The 27231-nt window shown below is 40.8% G+C and overlaps 1 protein-coding gene across 2 annotated transcripts in view; it reads left to right on the plus strand.

The window, feature by feature from the left end:
* Nucleotides 1-26213, plus strand: part of ALDH1A2 (aldehyde dehydrogenase 1 family member A2) — an 88471-nt gene extending 62258 nt beyond the window's left edge. For both annotated transcript variants that reach the window (XM_039865481.1, XM_039865482.1), the window contains exons 9-14: nucleotides 13932-14034; nucleotides 15714-15898; nucleotides 17229-17393; nucleotides 18045-18202; nucleotides 18525-18599; nucleotides 24307-26213. In XM_039865481.1, the coding sequence (XP_039721415.1) occupies nucleotides 13932-14034; nucleotides 15714-15898; nucleotides 17229-17393; nucleotides 18045-18202; nucleotides 18525-18599; nucleotides 24307-24379 (759 nt within the window). In that variant the 3' untranslated portion in view covers nucleotides 24380-26213. The remainder of the gene's footprint in view (nucleotides 1-13931; nucleotides 14035-15713; nucleotides 15899-17228; nucleotides 17394-18044; nucleotides 18203-18524; nucleotides 18600-24306) is intronic.
* The last annotated feature ends 1018 nt before the right edge of the window (nucleotides 26214-27231 follow it).

Here is a 27231-nt window from a genome sequence, read left to right on the forward strand (position 1 = left end):
CTCTCTCTCTCTCTCTTTTCTTTCTTGCAGCTCTACTTTTAATAGGCATTTAAACTCCAGAGCTGTAGATTTGTTACTAATTCAGTGTGTATCCTTAAAAGTCTCTCTTGGAAGTGAAAAGCCTTATAGAGATGGAAAAAAGCCCCAGCCCTAAGAACCTAAATCATGACAGATGGGACATGTTGAGGAGTTAGTGTGTCTGATTTCCTAACGCCCTGGACACTTGGTAGATTGAGCCAATGCTGGACACCAGATGTTCGGTGATTGCTAAACACATAATCCCAGTGTTCTAATGAAAGTATTTAATTCTTAAGGGACACAAAATGTGCAGAAATTAGGTAAAATATTAGATTTTCCCCTATACCTATTTCCCATAAATCATCTTTATAATCCTCAGATTATATACTCTCTCATACATTTCGGCCAAGTTAATTTCCATGTACAAAACTACCCAGTGGTTTATCATAAGCAAAGGTAAAAATTGAGCTGAACAGTTAATAATCAACCTAATGATCAACAAAGACCTCCTCATAGACTTTTACATAAATTTAGGAAGAACTTTGTGTAGTTCAGCTTGAGTTGACTTCTTTCAGTCATTTATTTAGAATCCCTTAAAGGAAAATAAAGTACTCCTCATTGCTTTGCTGCAATGAAAGCTTGAAAGAGTACAATACTGTGCCTCTCTAAAAAAAAACTGGTGTAAATCATCATTTTTTCGATAAGAAATTTCAAAAACAGTCTTTAAATCATACTAAAAGTAATCAAGATTAGATATATTAGATCCATATCAGAAAACTAGACATAATTTCAATCTCTATAATGATTGTGTAGAGTTGTTCACCGTACATGTTATCATTTAATTTTCCAGACTCACATTTCCTGTCTGTACCTAATTCATGGATTGTGAGGATGAACTAAACTAGTACATCTAAAGTATTTAGCACAAGGCCTGGTTCTTAATAAAGTGTCACTGAATACTAGCTGTCATTGTTTTCTGTTTATTTTTAAATGAAATTAATAGAGCAATTTATGCTTGGGAAAGTGTGGTATAATAGAAAGGGGTTAGATTCAGCTGACCTTGGATCAAGTCCCATCTCTCTTACTGTGTGGCAAATCATTTAGTTTTTCTGATTTCTCATTTCTTCATCAATTAAGAGGGGCTCTGAATAACTTCATACAGATTTATTTGTGGATTAGTTGAGGGAACGTATTTGAAAGTTCCAGTCCTATTGCTTGGCACATTCTAAGAACTCAGTAACTATTAGTTGAATCTGAAACTTCCATTTGTAATGACTATGTCTATCAAAGGGATTCTTGCTCGCCTCTGGCAGTTTTACTTCCCTTTTGTTTGTTTTATGACTTTTATAAATATTTTACAAATATTTTTGTCTTCTAATAAATGTTTGGGTTTTTATTTTTGTTTTTGCCTTTGCTGCTCTATTTCACTTTTTGGAAGATTGCCTGGGTGCTTGCTTGGATAAACTGATTTTGAATCTTTTTTTTTTTTTTTTTAAAGTAGAGTAGTGTACTCAATTTAGAGAGTAGCGTTGGAAGAGGACACTTGGTACCTATTAAGGAACTTGCTTATGATTCTGCTATGGCCTAGATTGGGGGGTCTACTCCTTCAACCTAAGTTTGCCAGAAATGAATTCTGGTGTAGGGAGAAATTTCTTTGCAGCAAAGTGTAATGTAGTTAGCATTGTTTTTCTGTAGTTGTTCAAGAACCACCTCACCTACAGTGATGGGGGGTGGAGGACCAGCAGAGCGGAGAGGGGCTCGTTTAAATGCAGATTCCTGGGCACCATCCAAGATCTTCTTGGGACATTTGGAAATGGGGTCCAGGGATTCTCATTTTCATAGGCTTTTCTACTGATTCTTGTGTTCGTTAACATTCACGAATCATTAGTTTACACACAAGAGAAGTTGGATAATACTGCAGAACATGTTCCCAGGCCCACTTAAGAAAAAAAAAACAACTAAGCTCTGAGTTTGTTAATCTGTGCTGAAATAAAATATTTGTGTAAACTGACAGGCACCAGTCACATTGTCTGCTATGTCTTTAGGTTCATTCTAGCAATTATCTCTCTCCTGAGCACCCGAAGGAAAAAAGATTAATTTGAAATCAATTTAATAAAGCATTCCCTACGCCCATGAATTACTCAACAAAGAAACAACAAAAATGCCAGTATATTATAAGATGTTTACAGATATTTCCAAAAGTTTATACATACTATGAAACTTACAATATTGGTCATCTGGGAAAAAAACTGACTGAACGCAGGGGAACTGGTTGCCGTGTAAGCAGAGTTCTGCTTCGATTATATTTCTCAGATAGCAGCTGTAACTCCATAGTGCAACTGTAAAGTGCCAAGACTTATTTCCATAAGCAACACCTCATGAGCAAGCAGCACAGCCACTGCTCTGCCACTCTTCAGTCTGTGTGTAGTTAATGACATTTCCCCCTAGTTCCTCCTCCTTGTGCACAGGAGCAGCCCTAGCGCCCAGAGGGCACTAATGGGCTTGCTAGCTGCAAAGGAGGTGACTTTGATCATCTTAGAACTAAGATTCCTTTTTCATCCTATAAGCATTTTGATTCCCTGTGGAGTGCCAGGCACTGGTAAAGATGTCCTTAAATCACTCCTTATTTTACAAACAAAGCAACTCGGTTCCCGCAGTGTACAGCATCAAGCTGATTCTTGGTAAATAGAACTGATTTCTTCATGAACTTATTCCTCTCTCTCTTCTCTGTTGTTTGTGTGCTCCAGGCCTGTTTCCCAGAGGATCTCATAGGTTTAGCACAGCCCTAATGCCATCGCGCCACACCGTTATACCCCCAGGCCCGTTATGTTCCTGAGTTGTTCAAGGGAAACCAGAGACTCAGCTGACGAATTCATAGAAAAATTTACCAGTCAGGCTTAGCTGTTCGGATTTTCTCCCTATGTGGAATTTTTGTTGATTTAGCCTTTATCTGCATAAAAGCACTGTTCCTAAAAGAAGGTCCAAGGTTCATTTCAATCATAACTTTGTTTCTGAACGTGGACATTAACTACCATTTCCCTGTCTGACTCTCTTCCTTCCCTATGAGACCGTCAGTATAGAAGCTTTTCTCACCCATAGTAACCTAATTGGTCCATTTGATTTTTTATTTACCTGTATGAAAATAATCAAATGAGTCAACACTAACATTTCATTTAAAACATTTCCCTGATATACCTCATTAAAAATTATTAGCCCCTCTTTTTCGCTCCAAACTTATGTCTAACTGCAGAATGGACATCTCTACTTCAATGTCCAGACTCCTTAAGGTTGCAGACAAATTGATTCGTGACCCGGCCCATGCACCTTCCCCTGCTCTCTAGAGTTACTTCACTGTTTGAACCCCCACCCCACAAGTGTAACATGCCTTTCACAGTTCTGTGCCTTCGCACATGCCATTTCTTCTGTGGAAATGATTTTCCTTCCCTTACCAACCCAGTGAGTCCTTAGCTCAGTAATTATATTCTACCTTCTGTGCAGATAAATGAGAATTGGTTGATTTCTATAGTGAGTACAATGCTTTATTCTTATTTAGATTTATAATCTCAAATATTGCTTCCTTTTAGTTTCAATCATTCATAATTTCTTTTGTCGGCCTCTGATCTGTTCTTTATTTTCATCTCCTCTTGCTTTTTTTGTTTCTTTTTTTCTTCTTCACTTGTTCTCTTTCCCTTTCAGGCTCTAATTATTTTAAAGTTTAATTAATTCCTAATGCATTTGACTTTTACTAAAACCATTAAACCATATTTTAAATAGTCAGGTAGATTCAATATAAATATCCTCACCAAGTCCACAAAGGACGACAAAGAGATGTATGCCATAATTGCTCTAATAAAGTAACATTTTTATTGCTTAATTTATCTTTATTAACAGCTTTATTGAGGTATAATTGACGTACAATAAATTCACATATATAAAGTGAACAATTTGATAAGTCTTCACTTACATATCCACCTGTGAAACCATCAGCACAGTTTAGATAGTAAATACCTCCGTCATCCTCAAAAATTTCCTACTCCTCATTTGTACCTTCTCTTCCACCTTTTCCTCTACCTTTCCCCCACATTCCCAGGCACTGATCTGCTTTTTGCTACTATAGATGGTTTGCATTTTCTAGAATTTTATGTAAATTAAAACATGTAGTATATACTCTTTGGTCTGGCTATTTTTACTCAACATAATTTGCTTTTCTTTGTTTCTTTTTTTCTTCTTCATTTGTTCTCTTTCTCTTTGAAGCTCTGATTATTTTTTGATTTAATTAATTTATTTAGTTATTTTATTTATATATCAATTTTGTTACGTATATAAATAATTCATTTATTCATTTCTTTTTATTGCTGAGAAGCTTTCCCTTTTATGGATATATCACAATTTGTCTATCTTTTTACCCATTGATGGATATTTTGAGCATTTGGGTTGTTTCCAATTTGGGATATACTATAAATAAAAGCTCCTATGAACATTCTATGTGCAAGTCGTGTGTGTGTGTGTGTGTGTGTGTGTGTGTATTTCTTTTCTTCTTGGGTAAATACCTAGGAATGGAATGGGATCATATTAGGTTAAGAAACTGCTTAATTGTTTTCCATAGTGGATGTGCCAGCTTACATACCTACCAGCAGTGTATAAGACTTCTCACTCCCTCACACCCTTGCCAGCATTTGGTACAGTCAGTCTTTTTAATTTTAGCCATTCTAATAGGTGTATGGTGTTATCTCACTGTAGCTTTATATACCACAGGAAATTCTTTATCTGCACAGAAAGAACAGTAAAAACTAAGTACCTAATCTTCAAAGATGCAGGTATTCAATGGGGGAACAGAGAGAGAGAAAGAGAGAAAAGAGAGAATTTGGCAAAGAGAATGAGGTGGCAGGTGCCCTTGTGAAGTGTTTTGCTATTAAGAAAAGTCGCAACAGTGAGGTAGCTTATAGCAGTGTACATAGAGCAAGTTTCAGCTAAATTTTTCTGACAGAGTCTACATTTGATATTTCTCTCTCTAGAGAGGTTTACACTCACTTGGAGAGGAGCCAATCCCGTGGCCTCTAGAGTATCTCTTAGTTTTTTCTCTGGAACATTGACAGACCCGAGGAAGAAGCAATTGTCTAAAATATATAGAGGACCCAAGGAAGAAGCAATTGTCTAAAATATGAAAGCCAACTTATAGTTATCCATATTAACAGTGGCAAGTAGAGAATTTTCACAGGCAAATAAAATGATCACATAATCCCCAAACCCTTTTTCAGTTTATAGTGTCTTATTTCTTTATCCATCTAACCTTTAAAAATTTTATAGGCTACTTGGGAAATTGTATAGACTCTCTCAGAGGGAACATGTCACTTAAATATAGATTTGAACATGGATCTTGTTATGATTACTCTAGGGAGAAGGAGCCTATTGGTACATCACAAAGTGTCCAGAACAATCAGCAACAAGAAGTTTATTTGAGGTGGCTGCTTTCCATTTACTTTAGCAAAAGACCTTTAAAAAGGAAACAAAGTTACTCTTATTAAAGATATTTATGCAGCTAAATACATAGGCAATACATGTAAATATTTAATGAGTGAATACGAAGGGGTTCTAATAAACACAGAGTCAATAAACAACTGCAATAAAGTACAGGAAAACATTTTGCATTTTGCTTTGTATGGTGTTTTCTTTATTCGGTTAGATTAACAAACCATGATTTCATCATTAGTCAACAAGATAGTAGAGACACCATCAAAGCAATCTACAGGAGAGTCCAGATTGATTTGTGCCAAATATTTGTAGCTAGCAGCTGTATTATCACTGATTCTAATTTACACAGCCGGGGTTCTCTTTTCATTTCCTAAGTGTGATGAATGCCATGTTGCATGATGTGGACACCCTTTCTGCTGCTTCAGTAATGAATCAGGTCAGCTCTCTTCTCTGTGCAGCCTCAATCTTTCTAGGTAGAAGAAGCAGCCTGTTACAGTTTTAGCTGTTTTTTTAAAATGGCTAATGGGCCTCCTTTTAAGGTTATATGAGCCCACCAGGAAACATCCAGCATTTAAACCAAATAGACCAGTTTTGATGTGTTAAAACCTTTGGAGGGACAGGTTTTAAATTATTAGCTTTCTTCTTTTTTCTAATTTAAGATTGAAATCTAAAGAGTGCTGAAGAAGAATGAGAAAAAGTAGGCTGTAGTCTCTGCCTGCTGGCTGAGATTCCTTGATTGCAACAGATTTCTCTCCTCAGAGCTCAGGCTAAGTATGGATAGTCCTAGGATGCCCACCCTGTAGTTCACCTAGTTAGTGAGACTAACATGTAGTACTATTAACTTGACTATGCCAGGCTTTTTCCTATCAAAGCAGACCAAAAAATCAAAATCTTGATTTTTAAAAATTTATTCAAAATAGAAAAGGACAGTCTTATGTAACAAAAGGATGGCTAAGTGTACAGGGCAGTTGATTTAGAATGTCCCTCAGCTGTGGATAGTGTGTTTAGCTATCAGAATTTTACTCATAGCAGAGGGGACCTACTCCCCAGGAGAACATCTGGAGAAGAGAAGCAAGAACCACAGGGGGAAGCTATCGTGGAGCAAAGAGAACTCCAGGTCTGTTGTGGGCATCCAAGTCCATTCCTGGTCTGCCACTCACTGGGTGCCTATCAGCAGGTTATTTCTTAATCTCTCTGATTCGTAGTTTGTTTGTTTGTTTGTTTCAACTCTAAAATGGGGTAATGATTCTTGCCTCACAGGATGGTCATAAGATTAAATAAAGTAATATTTGTGAGAACAAGCAGCACAGGATAGGTGCTCGATAAACGATAATATTAAACAATTAGAAAATAGAACCAACAGTGTAGGTTAGAGACAGTATGAAAGAAATGCCCTTAAAGATTCTTTAATCTCATGGTTCTTAACCCTAATAGCACTACATTAAAAGGTTCTTGGGAATTTTTAAGTGTTTTAATCATAAATGAATGCTGTATCTTGTCAAATGCTTTTTCTGTATCTATTGATAGGATCATACGGTTTTTATCCTTTATTTTGTTTATGTAGTATATCACATTAATCATTTACATTATGTTAAACTATCCTTGTGCCCCTGGAATGAAGCCCACCCGATCATGATGTATATCTTTTTTATGTATTGTATTTTATTTGCTAACATTTTGTTTAGAATTCTTGTATCTGTATTTATCAGAGATATTGGTCTGTAGTTTTCTTTTTTGTGTTATCTTTACCAGATTTTGGTATCAGGGTAATGTTGGCCTCATAAAATGAGTTAGGAAGTATTGCTTCTTCTTCAATTTTTTGGAAAAATTTGAAAACAGGTATGAAATCATCTTTGAATGTTTGGTAGTGAAGCCAAACATTCACTAGTGAAGCCATCTGGTTCTGGACTTTTACTTTTTGATGATTATTTTAATTTCCATACTGTTGATAGGTCTACTGAGATTTTCCAGTTCTTCATGATTCAGTCTAGGAAGGTTGTATATTTCTATGAACTTATCCATTTCTTCTAGGTGATTGAATTTGGTGACATATAATTTTTCATAGTATTCTTGTAAGGTGCTTTGTATTTCAGTGCTATCTGTTGTAACTTCTCTTTCATTTTTAATTTTGTTTATGTGTGTCCTTTCTCTTTTTTCCTTAGTGAGTCTAGCCAGCGGTTTGTCAATTTTATTAATCTTTTCAAAGAACCAGCTTTTAGTTGCATTATTTTTTTCTATTCTCTTTTCGTTCTCAATTTCATTTAATTCTGCTCTAATTTTTATTATCTCCTTCCTTCTGCTGGATTTGGGCTTCATTTGTTGTTCTTTTTTTCTAGTTGTTTTTTTTTTAATATGTTTATTTGGGATTTTTCTTGTTTCTTGAGATAGGCCTGTAATGATACGGACTTTCCTCTTATTACCGCTTTTGCTATATCCCGAAAGTTTTGATGTTTCGTTTTCATTCTCATTCGTTTCTATGTATCTCTTGATCTCTCCTTTTATTTTATTTATTTTTCCTGCTTTATTTTTGCAGTTGCTCTCTAGTTTTACAGCATTATGGTTGGAGAACTTGTAAAAAATACCCATGCCTGTGCACCCCACTCCAAATGAAGATCAGAATTTCTGGAGGTAGAGTCCAGACATAGAAAGAGCTTTTAAGTGCTTGAGAACTCCCATGTGCAGTCACTGTTAGAACCATGAAGCCATGCCCTTCATTAAAGATGCAGACATTTAAGCCAAAGATAAGTAAGAAGAAGAAAACTCAAGATCATTCTGCTAGTTATGGCAAAGCTAAGTCTTGGACATAGGTGCCCTGTGTTCTAATCTTTCACTTCTGTTTTGTGAAAGACTTCATGTTCTCTGATTTCCAGAAACCTCAAGAGCAGCTGTTATGTTCTAACCCACTGACTCATCAAATGTTGAAAATCATGTGTGTGTGTGTGTGTGTGTGTGTGTACCATAGAGTCCTTCTGCTCACAAATTCAGTCTAGTGAGGAAGACAGCTATTAAACAAAAACAGTATAAGAGTTATGTGGGATCAGCCAGTGGAATGGGAACACTAAGCCCTGTGGGGAGGGTGGGTCAGAGAGTTAGCTTCTCAGAGGAGGTGGCAGAAGTAGGTCTGAAGAAATGAGTTTATCAAGTAAGCAGGGTGAGGAAAGGCACTGCAGGCAGACAAAACGACTTATACAAAGACACAGAGGCATATTCTCGGAAGGGCAAGTGGTTACATGTGGCTGGAGTGGTGGGTGTGTGGTGGCAGGAATGGTAGGAAAGAGACTGGAAATGTAGCCAGTGGCTCTCTTGGTTTTCAAAGTCTGAATTTCACAAGTAAAGTTTTGAAATTACTATTATCACTTAAATTAGAGGAACTGCTGATATGCCTTGGTCCTATTACTTTCTGGTGGAAATCTGAGCAGATTCATTTGGCCTATTATTTCTGGATATTTCAGAAAGACAAGAAATACCGAATTACGTACAGTTTGGGGATCACTATTTCCATCACAGTCAGAACCAGTGAATACGACGATGAAAATTAAGTAGAGGAGGAAAGAAGCATAGAGTCAATCTGTCTGGGGTTTAAAAAATAAAAATATATCGCAGAAAGAAAGCATCTTCAACCAGTTTATTGAGATCTTGACTAGAAATTTTTCCATTTAAAAAAAATGTGAGATACTTCTGAGAAAGAATCTACCCTAATATGTGTAGTTCGCTAATCAATAAAAGAAAAAGAAATATCTCTGGGAAGGAACCTATCCCAATATGGGTTAATAACTAATAATAAAAGGACAAATTTTACCTAACTTTAGAAACTCTGTTCAGGGAGCAACAACCTTGAATAAAAGGGCATGGAAAGCCGTCCATGTTCTCTGTCATCCTGTATAATATTATTTTCCATGCAAAGTGCCAGGTTGCGTTTCTTATTCTGCTACATTGCTGTGAACATGGTTCTGGTACATTGTGGCTCATCCAGGGATACTCCTGTTATAAATTTTGAAGACTATTCAAAACCAGGATGGGAGTCAGAGTTGATCTGTGCCAACATTTCTGCTGAGAATTAGCCCAGTTCCATTACGCATGGGGGAGCCCCCAGTTTTCTGCTTTTGCCTGTTTGGGGTACATAGATCCAGCTGAGAGATTCTGCAGGGCGTGCAAAGTTGAGAAACCACATGATAGGAACTCTATCACTTACTCTTTCATAATGACCTATTTGCGGGAGACTAAAAAAAGATCAGATTTTTCCACCATTCAGTGCAGCTGTGAAGCTTCTATGAAAAACTGCTTCTGCTCCATGAGGCTCGCAGAATGCAGACAAATTGAGGAGGGTCTCTCAAATTGAGCAGGGGCTCCAAGAGCCCTGTTTGTCCTTTTTAACTCTTTTTTAATAAACTGGGTTACTAAGGGACAGATTAACTGCTTGGCTTGTGCCTTCATTCATCAGATGAAGAAACTGAGGCCCAAGGTGGTAAAGTGGCTTTTTCAAATTGAAGGTGAGTTGGGAGCCAAGCCAGAGTGTGTAGGACCCAGGTCTTCTGACTCCTAATGGCCAAACTGTGGTCCCTAAACCTGAGCATGGTGATAATTAGCTAGGTTGTCATAGATAGGGCAGGAGGTCTAATAAGAGTATATTGTGAAATCTTTGCTTATTGGAAAAAGTAATGGTGAACTCAAAATTTTGTCTCTGTGCCTTTATTCTATTTAATCTATATTCACATACAAGACTTAGTTTCTCAAACTATATGTTTGTCTGTTTTATCTTACAGATTGCCTATTTCATCAGAATAGAGCTTATTTTAATGAAGTTCATCCCTATTGACTGGGCTTTTAACCACTCAGAAGATCTGAGTGTCCTTGCATCTTCATTTAATCTCACCATGTACTTCTACCTTCTGATCCTATATTAAGGGGTTCAGTTTGACCAGTGTAGCACATACTCCCCAAGGAACCCTACTTATTATTTTCCCATCTGAGATAGGCCAGTAAATCCCTAGGCCTTCATTTAATGTCTAGATTTTGTTCATTTTAGCTTTTCTAACCCCATAGATTTTTATTTAGGTTTGCATGAGATTTGTACAAGTAATATTTTGCATTTATTTGCGCAGGACCTATCATATTTTATAAACAGACATGGAGTCAGTGCTCACTTGAACTCATTGTTTTTAAACATTACTCTTTCCTATTAAGAATCCCCTGCTTTGGAATTGCATCTGTTCTCCTTCCCATCCCCACATTCCCCTTTATGGTAACGATAATGAGTAGTGCCTCCCATTTGGGGTCACTTAACCTTGTTCCACTTACAGGGAGAATTCATGAGTAGTAATATATTCTCCAAAGAGAATCTGACCTGGAAACTGAGAGTGTCACGGGAAGGCATATGATGCTCGATCCCATAACTAATGAAGGTTGTTGCATCCTAGCCCAGTTCTATGGGTAAAGCCCAGAGTGGTCTGACTCTGAGTTAGAACAAAGTGCCACAGAACCATAAATTCATCTGTTTAGATCTAATATTAAATCAGACCCAAATTTTCCTCTAAGTGGACTGCAAAGCTGCACTTACTGAGCACCTGCTAGGTTTACGTGGGCGTCTCTTAGCTGTGAGTTTTTTTGTCGGGAAGAGACTGTGCCTAATATTGCACCTGGCACATGACAGGAGAGCCAGGAATATGTGTTACATGAAGGAGATTGGTGAAAACTGGGATTTTTCAGAGTGTCCTGTCCTGAGGCCCCTCCAGATGGAAGTGGTTCTCCTGGGGCTTAACACATCCAGTTCTTTCTTGAGGCTCGGCTGCAATTTGACCTTCTTCCAAAGATGAAGAGGAAAGACATTATTCATCTGAGATTTGCCTTGCAGTGTTTAGCACAAATTTGGTTTCTAAGGAAAGGCTGGCAAAGCATTGATGCAGGAAAAATTATTCTTTGGTATTCTTCTCTGATGACCATAGATTGAGCAAGATTTTTGTATAGTTACTGTAGCCATGAAAATAATCACTGAGCAACATTACTCTTTGATGAAGGCCAGGGAGGAAGGCTAACAGAAATGTAATGCCAGTCGTCCAGCCCTCTCTCTACCTCCTCCAAACATTTATTCAGTGTTTTAAAATCCATGATTTCTCCTTGCTTTTGCTTGGTTTTTAAATGTCAGTCTGAAGGCAGAATGTATTTTTAACTGATTTGTGATCATAATTTGTGTCTATAAAAGGTAATATTCCTATTCACTTTCAAATCAATTTGCAGTTTGAAGATGAGGTTTTGGTGATATAAGACACACGTTAGGTGCTTAGTAAATGCAGAAAGGAAAGGCAGAAAGCTGGGAGGGAGGATGGGAAGGAGAGGAAGTGAGCCCACACTTGGGCCCTGGATTCAGCCTGCACAGAGTCCCTCAGATTCTGCCAGGAACCAGCCGAGTAACCTGATAACATCCATTGACTTCTAACTCTTGAGTTTGCTCACCTTTAAAATGAGATGGTATCTAACCAATGTGCTGTATACTTGAAGCTAATAAAAGTTTTAAAAAATGAGATAGTATCTACTTCTGGGGAGTTTTGAAAGGCTTAAGTGGTGAATGCATGGAAACGTCTGACACAGACCAACTCAATAAATGTTAGTTTTTGAATATAATGACTAATAATGTTCATGACTTCCAGCGATCATCTTCTTTGAGATAACATTTCCCTGCTTATCTTTCTGGACTTTAAAATGAGTCCCTGTGAATTAATACATTTTCCTCAGGGCAGAGAGAGCCACGCACACTACAATTCCTCAGAACAGACAGCAGTCACAGACGACAGCCTTCTCAGGGATGCCCCGCGGTGCTGTCGCCCACCTGCCCTTAGGTGCGAGTTTCCCCTCTCTCGCTAGGGGTCTCAGGCTTCAGTCATAATTCTCACCTGACTGATGTTCTCTTGTCTGAACAAAGGGCCAGATTCTTCTTTCCTTTGTGTACATGTATTTTCTTCTTGAAGAAGAGAGAATGTTTGCCTGCAAATGGGGTCTTTATTAGCCCGTCTTCCCAGGGAGTTTATCTTGTGGTAGACGAGAGACCAGCTAGCAAGGCAGAAAGGGGCAATCTGGCCGACTTCTGCCTATTCATCTTTAAGGCCAGATGTCGATGTTTCTTAACTCACTGGTAAGTAACATTGTTCTGCAAACTATGAGACTCTAATTTTACCTCTCTCAGTGACATCGCAATTTTTTCCTCAAGGTTAGGTTTCCTCAGAATGAGGACATATCTTTTAAAATTTTTTGCCATGAGGTAGAGTAATAATAAAGCCTCAAAGCATTTAATCCAGCTAATGAGTAATATTGGAGACTAGAGGGAATTCAGAGAAACAGTTTCCCCAGTGTCTTCCTGAACCAGTTGGTAGGCATAGACAGTTTGGGACGTGTGAGCAGAGACTGCTGTGGGTCTAGCAGTAGCTCCCCTTACGGTCACCTCTCTTTTTCTGCACTGAAAATGGAGTAAGATGGGCTCCAGCTTCTCACACCTGCGCGTGCTTAACAGGTGTAGGCACTTACTGTGTGCCAGGCCAGGTTCCAAGGGCCACATGTCTTAAATCACTTAATCCTCAGGACAACTAAATTCTGAGGTAGATCTTGTTTTTAGCTTCATTTACAGAGGAGGGAACCGAGGCTCAGTTAAATAAATTTCCCAAGGTCAAACAGTTGGTAAGTGATAGAATCGGTTAAAAAAAAAAAAAATCCAGGCTCCAGAGTACCCCCATGACTCTACACTGCTTGAGGAATTATTCATCCTTTTTGAGGATCTCAACAAGGGGCTGGACGAGTCAAATGTAAATTCAACATTTCTCTTCTGCAGGGTTTAAAAACACTTAATTTTTGGTAAGATCCAGGCACAAGTAGCATTTTTCCTCTCAACAAGAGCAAACTGCCCATATGAGCTATAGTACATCTTGGCATTTTTCCTAAAGTGACCTCTGCCCTCCAGTAGAACAGTACTCTGTTACTGGTCAGGTTCTGCAGAAGAAGTCCTGAGGTGGAGTTTGGCATGCAGATTATTTATTAAGGATCCCTGCCGCAGGGGAATGGACACGGGAAGTCGAATTGCAGTGCAGGCCTGACAGCCTCAAACCAACCATATGTGGCCTAGTGGCACGCATGTGGTCTTTCAGAATTGTCCTGTGGTGGGCTGAAAAGGCGTGGCCTTTATATCCCTGCCACCATCAGTCAGTAGATGTGGGACACCCCGGGGAGGGGATTGCCTTTGTCAAGAGAGCTCTTTTAGGCTGAGGCAGACTCTGAAGGAGCTGACAGCATTCCTCGTCACTGAGGCAATGTCATATCTTGCTCATACAGGTTGACCACCTGAGCTATTCCTGTGTCATCCAATGGGCTGCATGCCACTGTTGCCCAGAGCTGGCTTTGGCCACTGATCATCTCAACTGTGTGGTGTGTAAAACCTATCTCCATTTCCTTTCTTTCAGGTCGGAAAGCTTATCCAAGAAGCAGCTGGAAGAAGTAATTTGAAGAGAGTAACTCTGGAACTTGGAGGGAAAAGTCCCAATATTATTTTTGCAGATGCTGATTGTAAGTCAGTCATAGATCTCATACGTGCCCTGGCATACTGCCCTTCAGTGCTCTCTCATATCTCCACTTTTGATAGGACACTAAGAAAAAGATCTATGAAGCTAAGGGGCATTCATAAAGAATCTGGATCCTTTCTTCTAAGTAGAAAATAGTTTAATATTGGGAAAGAGCACTTATCAATTGGCAACTGACTAGTTTGTTTTCTAGACACCAATAAGCCATTTTGACTCTGTGATATAGAATAGGGTAGAAGAGGTAAAATAAAGGCTTGGTCAATGCTGGATAGTGGAATGCTCTAAGGCTCTGAACACTTGAAATATAGTCTCTGCCTAGAATCAAGAAATCCGAAACTTCTCAAGAGTGTCTGGTGGCTTTGTAGATCATTAAAAAAATTCTTCACTAGCTCTGCCAACATTTTCCCAAACCCACAACCCCTTCTCTGTTAACTCGTCCCAGCCCCTTTCTGTTGCTCCCATGACTTTCAGTCAGGATGACAACACACTATGATCAGTTCTGTATGAATAGACCTTAATCGAAGGTGATTATGCCCTGGTGGTAGGATTTCATGGAAGCTTGGAGCAGTAACCTAGGAAACCCCATGTCTCCAGGCAGGATGCTGTCTAGTTCACTCTGCACAGGTGTGGTCTCTGTTTTTAAAAACTTTCCAGGGAATGAAATTCCAAAATCTATTCCAGTCATCTTTTTTCTTCTTTACATCCTGGTAGGCAGAGCTTCTTTCCCATTTCACCACTGGCAAGAAGAGAAAGCAGGTTGCCTTAATTTCAGCCCCAGTTTGGGATTCACAGAGTTCAGCTTCAGCTTTACATTAGTTGTCAAGGGGATCAGAATTCTTATACCTAAATTCCTCTTGAGGAGTAGGTACTTCATTGACATGGCATTGATTGATAGATTCAGTGAGTCATTTAGCAACTAGCACACACCAGATTTATTAATACTATCTTGAGGTATAAGAAATAAAAATGAAAGGATTATCATATGCTATTATACAATTACATGTAAATATAAAGGAAATTTAGCGTCTTCAGAGAAGATCCATTGTTATAGCTTAATTCACCAAAATACTAATTAAACATAACAGCTACAAGACCCTATAGAATAGGGGTTGCAGACTGGCAGTCACAGGCCAAATGCAGAGTATAACTACGTTTACCTGTCTAGATATTATACAGTGCTTAAAAAAACCTAAATCTGCGCATTAAAAATATTTATATTTCTGTTTTTTCTTAAAATTGGAAACCTGGCAACCTTGGGCTCATGCATAGCAACGGCCAAATGTAGTGGCTTTCCTTCTGAGTCTCCCTCACATTGTTTTACTACCTGGCAGATTCATACCATTACATCATCTGCCCAGCCCCTTTGGGCATTGGGGTTTGAGACTCCTGTTACAGATGATGTGGTCCAAACCTTCTTTTTTACAGAAGAAGAAGGGGACTCAGAGAAGTGAAGGTGTCCAAGTTAACACAGCAAATAACATCAGAGTCTAGTTAGAACTAAGTTGCGTTCTCAATCCAGTGCTTTTTACTGCTCTACTCACTGTTCATCTCTGTGGTGAACATGACATTATACTTGAGGCTTTGGAGAGGAGAGGGAGGTGACTCCATAGACTGGCCCCTCCGCAGGTGAAGCAATGTTGAGAACATGGCTGTTTCCTCTCGTAGTGGACTACGCCGTGGAGCAGGCTCACCAGGGTGTGTTCTTCAACCAAGGCCAGTGCTGCACTGCGGGGTCTCGCATCTTCGTGGAGGAGTCCATCTATGAGGAGTTTGTGAGAAGAAGCGTGGAACGGGCCAAGAGGCGCATAGTGGGGAGTCCCTTTGACCCCACCACTGAGCAGGGACCCCAGGTAGAGAAATCCTAAACACTCCCTTTCTTTCTTTACTTAAGCACATAGACTGGACACACTAGTGGGACCCAGCAAAGCACCATCTTCTTTTTCCTGCTGCCTCCTTACTCTTCCACCTCGTCTTCATGGCTGGGAATGTAGCCAGTGAGGCGTCCCTTATGACAGGATACCCTGAACTTTGGGAGTGAATTGGAGTCTCCACTCTAAAGAAAGACATAGGTGTGGTAAGATGGATCTTGACATTAGAACCCAGTCCCAGTCCTAACCATTGGTCTTCAAACATCCCTACAAATGGCACAGTCAAGGAAGCTGGGCATCTCTTGTTCCCAGATGCCATCGATTCTTTTTCCAGCTGCAAAGGATTCTCTCCACCAACCTGACCTACTTCGGGGAAATCATTTGTAGATTGTGACTGTGTAGGAAATGAAAGGCTATCTACATTCCCCTCCACCATATGGCTGTCTCTTTCTCTGAATGCTTCATGCACACTGGTGGGATGGGGAAGGGCCGCAAAGGTCCCTGCGGCCCGCGCTCTTCAGCACTGCAGCTTCTCCACGATCGTCAGCACATATTTCCCGATGAAATTCTGGTTTTAACCTGTAGATAGAATCTGAGGATTTTTAAAGGACCAGATCCCATCCGGATCACAAAGCATGGGTTTTCCTAATAAGAAACAACACCTCCTAGGTTTTGGGGCTGTTTGAGAGAAGATTGATGTTCTAGCTGAGCATTTTCAAACTCAGGTGAATGTAGGTTTTTCTATTATTTACCATAACTGAGTGATAACTCTATAACTTTTGGGATGCAAGGCTGACCTTATTTTATGGACTAGGAAGCTAGTTAAACTTAATCCTTTTCTCTAATGATGTAATAGCAGCTCCATTAAAAATTTACCCCAATAAGGATTTGACCTGTAGTAGCACGTAAAGAGGTTATGTGTTAACTCATCTATTATTTTCATCTTTTTAGTATCAGTACAACTTGATAAACTCTTCATTTGGCTATAGAGGTCAGTTTTCCCCCAGACAAGCAATGAACAATCAATTCATCAGTGTTTCCTTTAGAAACATTGCCTAAATCTTCAACTGGTATTTCTGATTCAGCAGTATCATCGGAGCAGTCAATTTATTGGAATTCTCTCTATATTAGATTGAACCATAAAAAATTACCACTTTTCATAGGTCAAAAATATTAAAATAACAACAGTTCCATATGATTTGACTAGGTATGTAGTTTTTAAAAAATCACAAATGAGAGATTCTTGAGAATGTGCTTATTTCCATTTTCTAGAGAACTTTACTTGCAGTCACTGGGTAATTTTTTTCTGTAGATTGATAAGAAACAGTACAACAAGATCCTGGAACTCATCCAAAGTGGCGTGGCCGAGGGTGCCAAGCTGGAATGTGGAGGCAAAGGGCTGGGCCGGAAGGGGTTCTTCATCGAGCCTACGGTGTTCTCCAATGTCACTGATGACATGCGGATTGCCAAGGAGGAGGTACCAAATCAAATACAGGGTTCTGACAACAGCCACACTTCCCCTGGGATGCTTTCCAGAACATTTCTAGTAGACGATAGTAGAGTTTCAGGTCTTTATATTTTATAGACATTGTACAATAGCAATAAACGTGGCTATGAAAGTCTCGGTTTCAAGAAAGAAGTTAAACAAAAAGGCAAGGAAGCTTGCTGGAGGCCCTGTGACAGGCTGTATGATTGCACCATTATTAACCAATAGAATAGTCATGCTAGCCAGTCACTGTTTCACCAGGCTGTTAACCAGGAAATAGAAAGCTTCCAAGCTTCTCTACAGTTATGCAGGAGAGGGACCAGTTGCAGATCAGCCAGCCATCCAGAACAGTACTTCCTCAGTTCTGGAGCAGTGCCCGGGGCTCCTGGAGACTCAGCTTTAGTACACACAGTGGAATCGAGTGATGCCAGGGAGGGCGGGGGCATGGGGGTGTTAAACAAACTCTAAGGATAGACTCTTACATAACTATATTCTGAGAAAGTTTGGGATATTTTACAGTTTTGTGCTGCTAAACTGAAACAGCATTTAAATAATGAAGGCAGAGAACACTTGCTTTGAAATGTGAAAAGCAGGTGAAGGAATGGCAAAGCAACCATGTTGGGTCAAACTGTTTCGCTGCAGATCTTTGGTCCCGTTCAGGAAATTCTGAGGTTTAAGACTATGGATGAAGTTATTGAAAGAGCCAATAACTCCAACTTTGGACTTGTAGCTGCTGTCTTTACCAATGACATCAACAAGGCCCTCACAGTGTCCTCTGCGATGCAAGCTGGGACTGTTTGGTAAGATCAGAGTCTGTGTCGTCGTTCTGATCATAACACTTCCACTGGTGGTATAGGGGCCTCATAATTCTCCGGAGCCTGGTGAAATACACACGCATCCTCTGGAAGGATGGGGAAGACTGAAGGCAAGCAGACGTCACCCTGAGAGGGGATACATTCTCTACTGGCTAGAGCAGGAAAGCAAAGTGAATCTTAAATTATAAATTGTTCATCTGGAAGAAAGGAAATAAAAAAAAAAACTTACAAAAGAAGTATCATGCCAGTGGGATTATTTCTGTGCAAGCAGAATCCACACTAACAGTACTATGTTTTCTTCTTTCAGGATCAATTGTTACAATGCCTTAAATGCCCAGAGCCCCTTTGGGGGATTCAAGATGTCTGGAAATGGGAGAGAAATGTAAGTGTCCAAAGTTGCTGGTGCTGGCAGAGAAACGGATTGCGAATAGCAGCATAGAGGAATACTCACAAAATCATTCTTTTCCTCTTGTCCATTCATTAAACAAACATTTTATTGAGCACATATTACTATAAGCTACGCGCTTTACTATACATGTTACAAAGATGAGTAAACACAATTCTCTTACGTTAGGTGGGAATGGAGAAAAAAATTAATGTCCTAGTGATTCCATGGAATGAAGGCTGATAGGGAAGTATGTCAGACATCTTGTACATACAAGGAAAAATCAATTCCTTTCACCTGACGGGGTCAGAGAAGACTTCGCAGAGGAAATACATTTCACTTTTTTAGGAGCAGGCATTCCAGGCAGAGGAAACAGCAAGAACAAAGGCTTGAAGGCACATCAAATACAGAACCATCGGGGAGAGAAACAGTTTGGTGTGTTTAAAACAATGGTCACCAACTGACAGCCCAGGGACAGATCTGGCCTGCAGAAATGTTTTGTTTTGCATCACAGCATTTCAGAATCTTTACCTGCTATTCAAAAAGGAAGAGGCTTTACATAAAATCTAGATTACTTGCTTCTTTTCATCCCCCTAGAGCAAAATTGCTTTACCTGTTCAGTCGCCATCTTCCCCACCCCTCCCACTGCTGCTGGGGCCTGGATGTTGGTTGTTATTTATTATACACACATCTAATTTACTCACTTAGGTCCCCTCCTCAGTACCTATAGGTCTTTGAGTTTGGGAATACAGGATTAAGGCATAGGATGAATGAGAGGTTTGAACCCATTTTCAAAGGGCTTTCTTTAGAGGGAGCTATGGAGATCCCAAAGTTTTTAAGGCCAAGATTCCTGGCACATAAAGGATGTTTTGGCAAAGGTTACAGGAAGAAGACCTAATAGAAGGAATTTGCAATAACAATAATAGATATCATTAATTAAATGCTTAATTTGTGTATGGCTTTATGCTAACTTTTCTCCAAACATTGTCTCATTTGATTTACACAATGATTCTATGAGATAGAGACACTTTAGATTACAGGTGGTTCAGATGAGGAACTAAGAGTTAAAGGGGTTAAATAGCTTGCCTAAGTCAAATTGCAAGTAAGTGACATATCTGAGATTGAGCCTAGGTTTCAGTGTCTCTAAATGCACTCAGTTCCCATAATATCCAGTCAAAGAAGCGGAGGTGGGGGTGGGGGGCAGGCATAAGAGCTCTACAGGGACAAGATAAGGGGAGAGTCCTGCAATGCTAAGGACCTGAAAAATGAGACTATAGTAGAGGAAAATTAAACTCTAGGGATTTTATTTGCAGGCTTCATATATAAATGCATTTTTTGAGTGATGTTCAGAGAGTGAATGGTAGCCAGGGTCTTCCTGAGCAAATGCTTAGTTCACAAGCGATCTGCTAACAAGTCTTGAAGCATATACAGTGTGCAAAGCATGATACTTGGTCTATGGGGAAGATGTGGCCCATTAAGAAACTTAAAATTTTGATGGATAAATAACATATACAACTTGAAAGAATCAGAAGAATCCCAGAAAAGATAGCTGAGGGAAAGAGGAGTTCAGGGATGGGAGAGATCCTTGTGAGCTGGAGAAGTCCAGGAAACGTTTAGATATGATCTAATGTAGGGATTTGAATTGGCCTTTAAAGGGGAGGAACTTTTGGTTAGATGGAGAGGGGAATATTTTTTCAGGGTGGGCGGGCAAAGCAAGGTAGCAGTAGGAGAAGGGTGAGTAAAGCCAGTATGGGAGAAATAGGTATGGTGTTTGGGGAAAGTACAGTGAACCCATAAGACTAATGCAGAGGGCTTACACGCTTCAGACACTTTAGCTGGTCATTTCTAGCCCCTAGCCACTAAATCATAAAGTAGGTATAACTGAGGTGAAGAGCAGAGTTTCTAGAATCACGCTGCTCAGATATGTATCCTGGCTTTAGCACTTAATACCTGTGCAACCTTGGGCAAATTACTTAATCTTACTAAGCTTCAGTTTTCTCATCTATAAAATGGGAATAATTACAGTACCTACACCAAAGGGTAGCTATGAGGATTAAATGTTAGGATTAACTATGCCAAATATCCAACAGAATGTCTGGCAAACCTTCAGAAAATGTTATCTGCTATCATCATTGTTGATCAAGTACTATAGACGAATGCCATATAGGTGATCCTCCTTTATTTTAATAAACATATTACTTTGGGAGTGTGGCAGAATTTTTCCTAAATCCAGCTAGTGTCACCAATTTAAATTCTGTCTCTAGTAATGCCAGGGAGAAACTGCTCTTGCTTGAATCTTTGCTTCTGGCTTTCAGTACCTCTCACTTGCTTTATAGCCAGAACCCATACCCAATCTGGATCTTATTTGCTCAATTATTGGTATTCCTCAGCTTCTATAAAGTCTTCATGTATTCCGGGTATTCTTCTTACCTTGCACATGGCCTTAACTTTCTAGCTCTTACTTGTCAAGCTGCGTTCAACTTGTTATTTTATTTCTTGCTCCTGTGTTTGTGCTCCTCCAGTCTCTGAAAGGTTGGAGCAATCATTGGTTCTTGGAATGCTGCTTGCATTGACTGTTTTGTTATAGATTATTAACAGGGTGAATCATGGGCATAAAATATACTTGTAATAAAGAATCGATGATTGATGGCTCCTAATCCCAGCCTCGCCCTGGACCCTCATCATGGTCAAGCCTTCTGCCAGGGTTCTTGTGACATTGTCCAGGTCCAGTCTGTTCCTATCAGAAACATTCTCTTTACCTAGAAAAATGGTCCAGGAGACCGTTTGGCTGTGTCAGAAACACACGGAACAGTGGCCCAGCATACTGAAGAATAGCTTCTCTTGACTCGTAGGTGCTATAGTGTTTTGGCCTTCCCAGTACGGTTAAAAAATAATTAGGAAACTGTGCTCTTTGATGAGCCTCACTTCATCTTGTCTAAATGATATGCTTCTCTGTCCCCACTTGCCCCCAGAAAATGTTTTCTCTTCCTTAAATGATCTAGAGTGGTAGGAAATGCTTCATATAAAGAACCTTCCCTGTCCTGGCCCCCTACTTTCCCATTTAATACAGTCTTAGAAGCTCCACTTGACCCTGCATGTGGACAGCATTGTTTATGGCCCATAAACTCCATGCAGCTTCGGTCCTTGACATCTCCTTGCCCACCCTTAAGAGGAACAGAGACAGGAAGAATATATAGCGCTTTCTGGAAACAAGCTCCAAGTGGGGCTGGGGAGCCTAAGTTCTTCCCAAAGAGCTGTGGAGAGGGCTGCCCTCTACAGGTTACCTGATGGACTGGCCTCTGACTCCAGGGGTCAGAGACTTGGGCTGAGTTTCTCTCAGTTCTGCCTGTCTAGCTAATTACATCTGTTTTATTGTTCCTCAACCTTTTCCTTACTTCCTCATTTAAGCTCCTCTGAGACAAGGGGTCATAGAGCCCAAGCTCTAAAATGTGTGTCACAAACCTAGGGAATAGAAAGCAAACTGTGAACTTCAGCATTTTAAAAATGAAGGACACAAGCTTTGAAGATGAGAAATATTAAGATACTCTAAATGAGGGCTTCTGAAGTCCGTGTGTGTATGTGCGTGTGCATTGTGCATGTGTGCTCATGCATACCATGCACGTGCACAGAAAGTCACCTGCAGTCTGGGGGGAAGGGGCTTGCGAAGCATGCCTATCTGGGGACCCACTCTCAGAGATTCTGATTTAGTAGATCTGGGCTAGGGCCCAGGATCTGCATTTTTAACAAGCTTCTGGAATGATTCTGATGCAGGTGGTTTGGGGACCCTGCTCTAAGAAATGCTGAGGTAAGCCAAAGAAAAAAGCAGGGAAATATACACCCTAAACAGAAACCCCTATTTATTTAGTGAGCGAGTCTGACTGATTTCCCAAAACGGATGTCTGAGAGACACCAGAATCTAACCTCTTATGTGTAGGTATGCCGATTTGGTTCATCTTAAGGAATATAACCTAGTCTGGCTGAGAAGCAGGGATACAAGCTTTTAAATGTGTCTGTGCCCTGGCACATGGCCCTGCTATGAAGGTGACCACACAGAGAGATTGGGGTGCGTCACTAACAATGTATCTGCCTTTTGTGAAGTAGTGGGGTCCTTCCTTGACTGTGGAACTGTATGTACCACAGAGTTAACTAGATTATGTAGAATTTAAGTCGATTTGAGAGAAAAACCTTTGAATGAGATGGCAAAATAGCTGAAGAATCTGAACTTCAAAGTTTTCAGACCTCACAGCAGTGTTTCTCAAAGGGTGGGCCAAATAACCACCCATATCAAAATCTCTAAGGTTCCTTCCCAGACCTACTGAAACAGAATCTTTGGTGGGGGCTGGTCAAGGATCTGCAATTTAAGGCACCTTCAGGGGTGATACTTCAATATGCTGACATTCAGGAACTGCTGCCTGAGAGATGACTGGGTACCAGGAGGAGGGAGTGCCTCATCTGAAGTCATACAGCCAATAATGGAAGAGCTGAGTTGGCACTCCTGTCTGCTGATCCTTAGCTTAGGTATTCATTCTGTGCTCTAAGCATTGCCCTAGGACCTCTCACTGGCTTTCTTTGATGCCTTGAGCCTATGGGTGGTACTTCTTTTAAATGGAAGATTTGAGTCCACTCCTCTGTCTCAGAGCAGTCTGTGTGTGCACCCTGGTGGCAGGTGGCTGCCTGGGACCTGGACAAGGAGCGCCTCCCATCTAGCAGGATTTTTCATTGCTTCGCCTACCCAAAGATCATGGGATCCAACAGTCACACTTGAAAGCAACCAGACCTCTTTCTGTAGTCTTCCCGTAGTCTACTTTCTGTAGACTTTCTTACATTTCTCACAACCTAGACAGAGATCTGAGCAGGAGAAAAGTGGTTCAGGGTCTGCCCTAAGTTTGTGCACAAGCCAGGAAACAAGAAGGGAGTAACTGCATTTCAAACAGGAGGCAGATGATGTCCGTGATGAAGAGACACATTCAGAATTGCCCAAGGGAAGGAAAAAGTCCAGAGAGAACCAGAACTGAGCTGGTAACAAAGAGACTCAGAGCCTGGATGGAGCTAATGAGGAAATCATATGCTGAGTGGGGCAGTCTCAAGTTTATTCTCATTCCTGTAAACAAAGTGGCTGGTGCAGATAAGAGAGCAGCACGCTTTCCCCAGTCTCTTCTCGGCTGCCCTCTGATGTCCCAGGAGCAGTATACCAGCTCCGTGGTCAGCCTTTGGGTGTTCATTTCCATTTATTAAGTCTAAAGACCAATGAAAAGGAAATTAGAATACCAACCCAAGAGGCCCCTAGCCTGGGAATCTTGTGGTTTTCTTTCAGAGAGAGACCAGAGCACAGACGCATCTTGGGTGTCAAGTGGCAGGAATGGGGTTTACGAAGACGAAAGCACACCGTGGTCCTGAAGAGCCAGCTGCCTGTGCTAGAAACACAGCCCGGGCATTAGAGTCCTGGTTCTGCCGCTGCCCATGGTGCCGACCCAGGCACAGCGGGGTTTCTGGGTGACCACTGGCCAAGGTGAACCCCCAGACCTGTTTCTCTGAGTAGTTGGGAATGTTACTTTTCTTTGCAATATTGTGAAGACAGATCATCATTTCTTTTTAAGAAACAGTGACTGCTCGTAAGAGGACAGCTTTCCCAGGACCTGTACCGTGGCTTGGGTCGGGTTGCCGGGGCCTCTGCTGTCTGACACCGCCCATTTCTGCTTTTCAGGGGAGAATTCGGTTTGCGAGAGTACTCCGAAGTTAAGACTGTGACAGTAAAGATCCCCCAGAAGAATTCCTAAGAAGGCCAAGAAGGAAGGTGAAGGCCCGCTGCGCTACCCTCCCTCTCTGCTCTCCCTGTAGGGCCCAGCTCTCAGGAATCCAAAGTTGACACTCAGTCCTTATTTAAAGATTTAAATGATATCGTGTAAGCCGGGCCAGTCACTGCATAACTAAAGCCAACCAGCTGGGCACAGTTTCTTGGCATTTTGTAAGGGATCACCTTAATGATACCAAATATTGGGGAAGGTGGGATGAAGGTAAGAGGAGCAGCTATCGGCACGTCCGGTATCTCTTTCTGAAGTGAGGAGCTGAATGAGGGAGCTGTATTATCTGATGCCTTGTGTCACAAAGAACTTTCCTCTTAAGGAAAAGTAGCCTTTCCACTGTCTTCATTTTTCCCCTTCCAGGCTCTCCCTGCTCACCCACTCCTCCTGCTCCTCCAAGGAGATCTCAGCTGAGCTCATTTGGGGCAGATGTTTGGGCCGGGAACAATTTTCCAAGATTTTGCAGCCAAATTACCGTTTCTTGTTATCCATTTCTTCAAAGCAAAACATGAAATGGTTTTAGTTAGAGCCAGACCAGACTGAAAATGCCAGGAGCTGGTATACTGCAGATACACGAGGAAGTAAAGCTTGGGATGTTCCTGACCCAGTCCGGTTTTCTTACATTCATAAATAACACGTGCGAAAGAACAGGAAACGAAGACACAGAGATCACCATGTTTAGTTCGCAGCTTCTGAGCTTGCTGCATGGGTTTGGGGTGTGTGTTTGTGCGCGTGCACGTGCACACACGCACTTGCACACATTTAATTCTGTCCTAGTTCTTCCAGAATAAGGTAGGGGGTGGGTTGTTTTTCATAGACCGATAAGATCTTTTCCAAAGCGTATCTTTAAAATCAACCAGAAAATGATCTGAGTAGGCTCAAGAATTTGGAAAAAGGTAGTGCTGGGTGCCTTGCAAAAATAAGATTGTTTCTCATACTGTTTGACAATTCTTAGTGAATTATCTCTGCAGTTGGATTTCTAGCTTCTTCTGCCTCCCGCCTCCCCCCCTGCCGCCCCCACCAGTTCCCACCACACCAACATCTGCTACTCCCAGTGATCTGGGTGTTACTTTGGCCTATCGTGCCTTAAATGCCCTAAATTCACTGGCAGTAACCTTAGAAAATCTGGCCAAGCCTAGTGGTTTTCTTTTCTGTTTGCACAGCCCTCGTGCGCCACGATGGCCATGTGCCACCAGAGCTCCTCTGTCGTGCCCACTGGCTCGTGCATATGCCATTCTTGCCTCTTGGCCTCCGGAGGGGGCGATGAGAAGCAGGCTGGCTCCCTTTCCTCCCAGCCACACACTCCTGTTCTGCTTTCCAGCGAACCCACCAGTGTGACATGAGCGGTGTCAGCTTCCTTTCCTCCTTCCCTCTTTCCAGCTGCTGAATTCAAGCCAGTCTCTAACCTAGATGAAGATCATTTATTTAAAAGTACCAAACATAACCTAGAGTATATGGAATATGGGCAACACATATAGCCTTCTGTATTTAACTGTTTTCTGCTTTCTAACCATATCGGTTTTCTGTTTCTAATCATTTTCTATTCATGATGTTTTAAAGAAATCTACTTGCTGTTATTTGCAAACGACAGTGAATTCAGTGGCCCAATGCCTGGAGAGATGCCACATTTCTGAGTTCTTCCATGTGAATGTCATGCTCTCCCCTTATAGCGTGTGTCCAAGTGAACATATCCATTAATCGGCTAGTTACCTTTGAACTGCAATATAGAATGTGAAAATGAAGATTTATTTCTTTTAATTTACTTAAAAAAAAAACCTCTGTGCTAGTAATAAAGCATTTATATTGTGTACTCCTTGGGATTATTTGGCTGTGTTTTATAAGTCTTTTGTGTCATACTAGGTACATTTGAGTCCTTCCCTCAGCTGCTGGGTTATTCAGTTGCTCTCTCTCTGGTTACTGAGCCAAAATCTGGAAGGGTATTTTTACAGAATGCCCTTATTCTCTGACACTATTTAAACTCTGCGTATACATACGGTTTTCTATGGCAAACAGGTATAACCACGATGAAATACATGAAATGACAATTTTCATTCAAAATAACCTCCATGAAAGCTAAAATGTAGAGGAGTTTTTAGGGCCTCATTCTCACAGACATGGACTACGTGATGCGAGCTCACATCGCTGGTGGCATTTAGCAGTAGCTTCATTTTTATTTACCAAAGTGAAATGAAGTCAAAGATGACAACTCAATGCAATATCTTTGCAGCTTTAAAAAGGAAGCTGTAAGTGGTGATCGTCCGGCCAGTTCGAGCCTGTTCACTCTCAGTGTTTTCAGAGTTGAGCTTTCGGGGAGTGGCGTCCACCCTCTAGACCTGCACGTCCCCTCTTTCCAACCCTTGGAATCTCCGCCCAAGTCCTGGTCCAGTGAAACAAAAACAAAAACTGGTGACTTAGCCAAAGGGGACATCGGACCTAGAGAGACATGTTGCCGTGGACTAGGATTCGACGCTCTGACTGCAACATCTTGTTCCTCGGAGGAACAAATGGAGCGTGGGAGAATGCAGTCCCTGGGGCACTGGGTTGAGCTCTGAAATATAAGAAGTAGACTCCCTGCAAACCTCCGTCATGTTCAGGGAGAAAATGAGAAGGAGATGGGCATCATGTAATCATTTAAAAGTCCTCTGCAAAGGTGCCTTTGTAGAGCTTCTAGACAGCAGAAATTGGAGTAAGATAGACATAATGTGATGGTTTTTTTAAAGCATCACGTTCCTCAAACCTCGTTCCTTTATGACCCTGACATAAAGGCGAATGAAGACGGCGTTACAAATGTCATTAATGAAACTAACAGAGACACACGTTGGTCCTTT

Source organism: Pteropus medius, unplaced genomic scaffold (assembly GCF_902729225.1).
Source record: "Pteropus medius unplaced genomic scaffold, Ma_sr-lr_union100, whole genome shotgun sequence".
Classification (NCBI taxonomy): Eukaryota; Metazoa; Chordata; class Mammalia; order Chiroptera; family Pteropodidae; genus Pteropus; species Pteropus medius.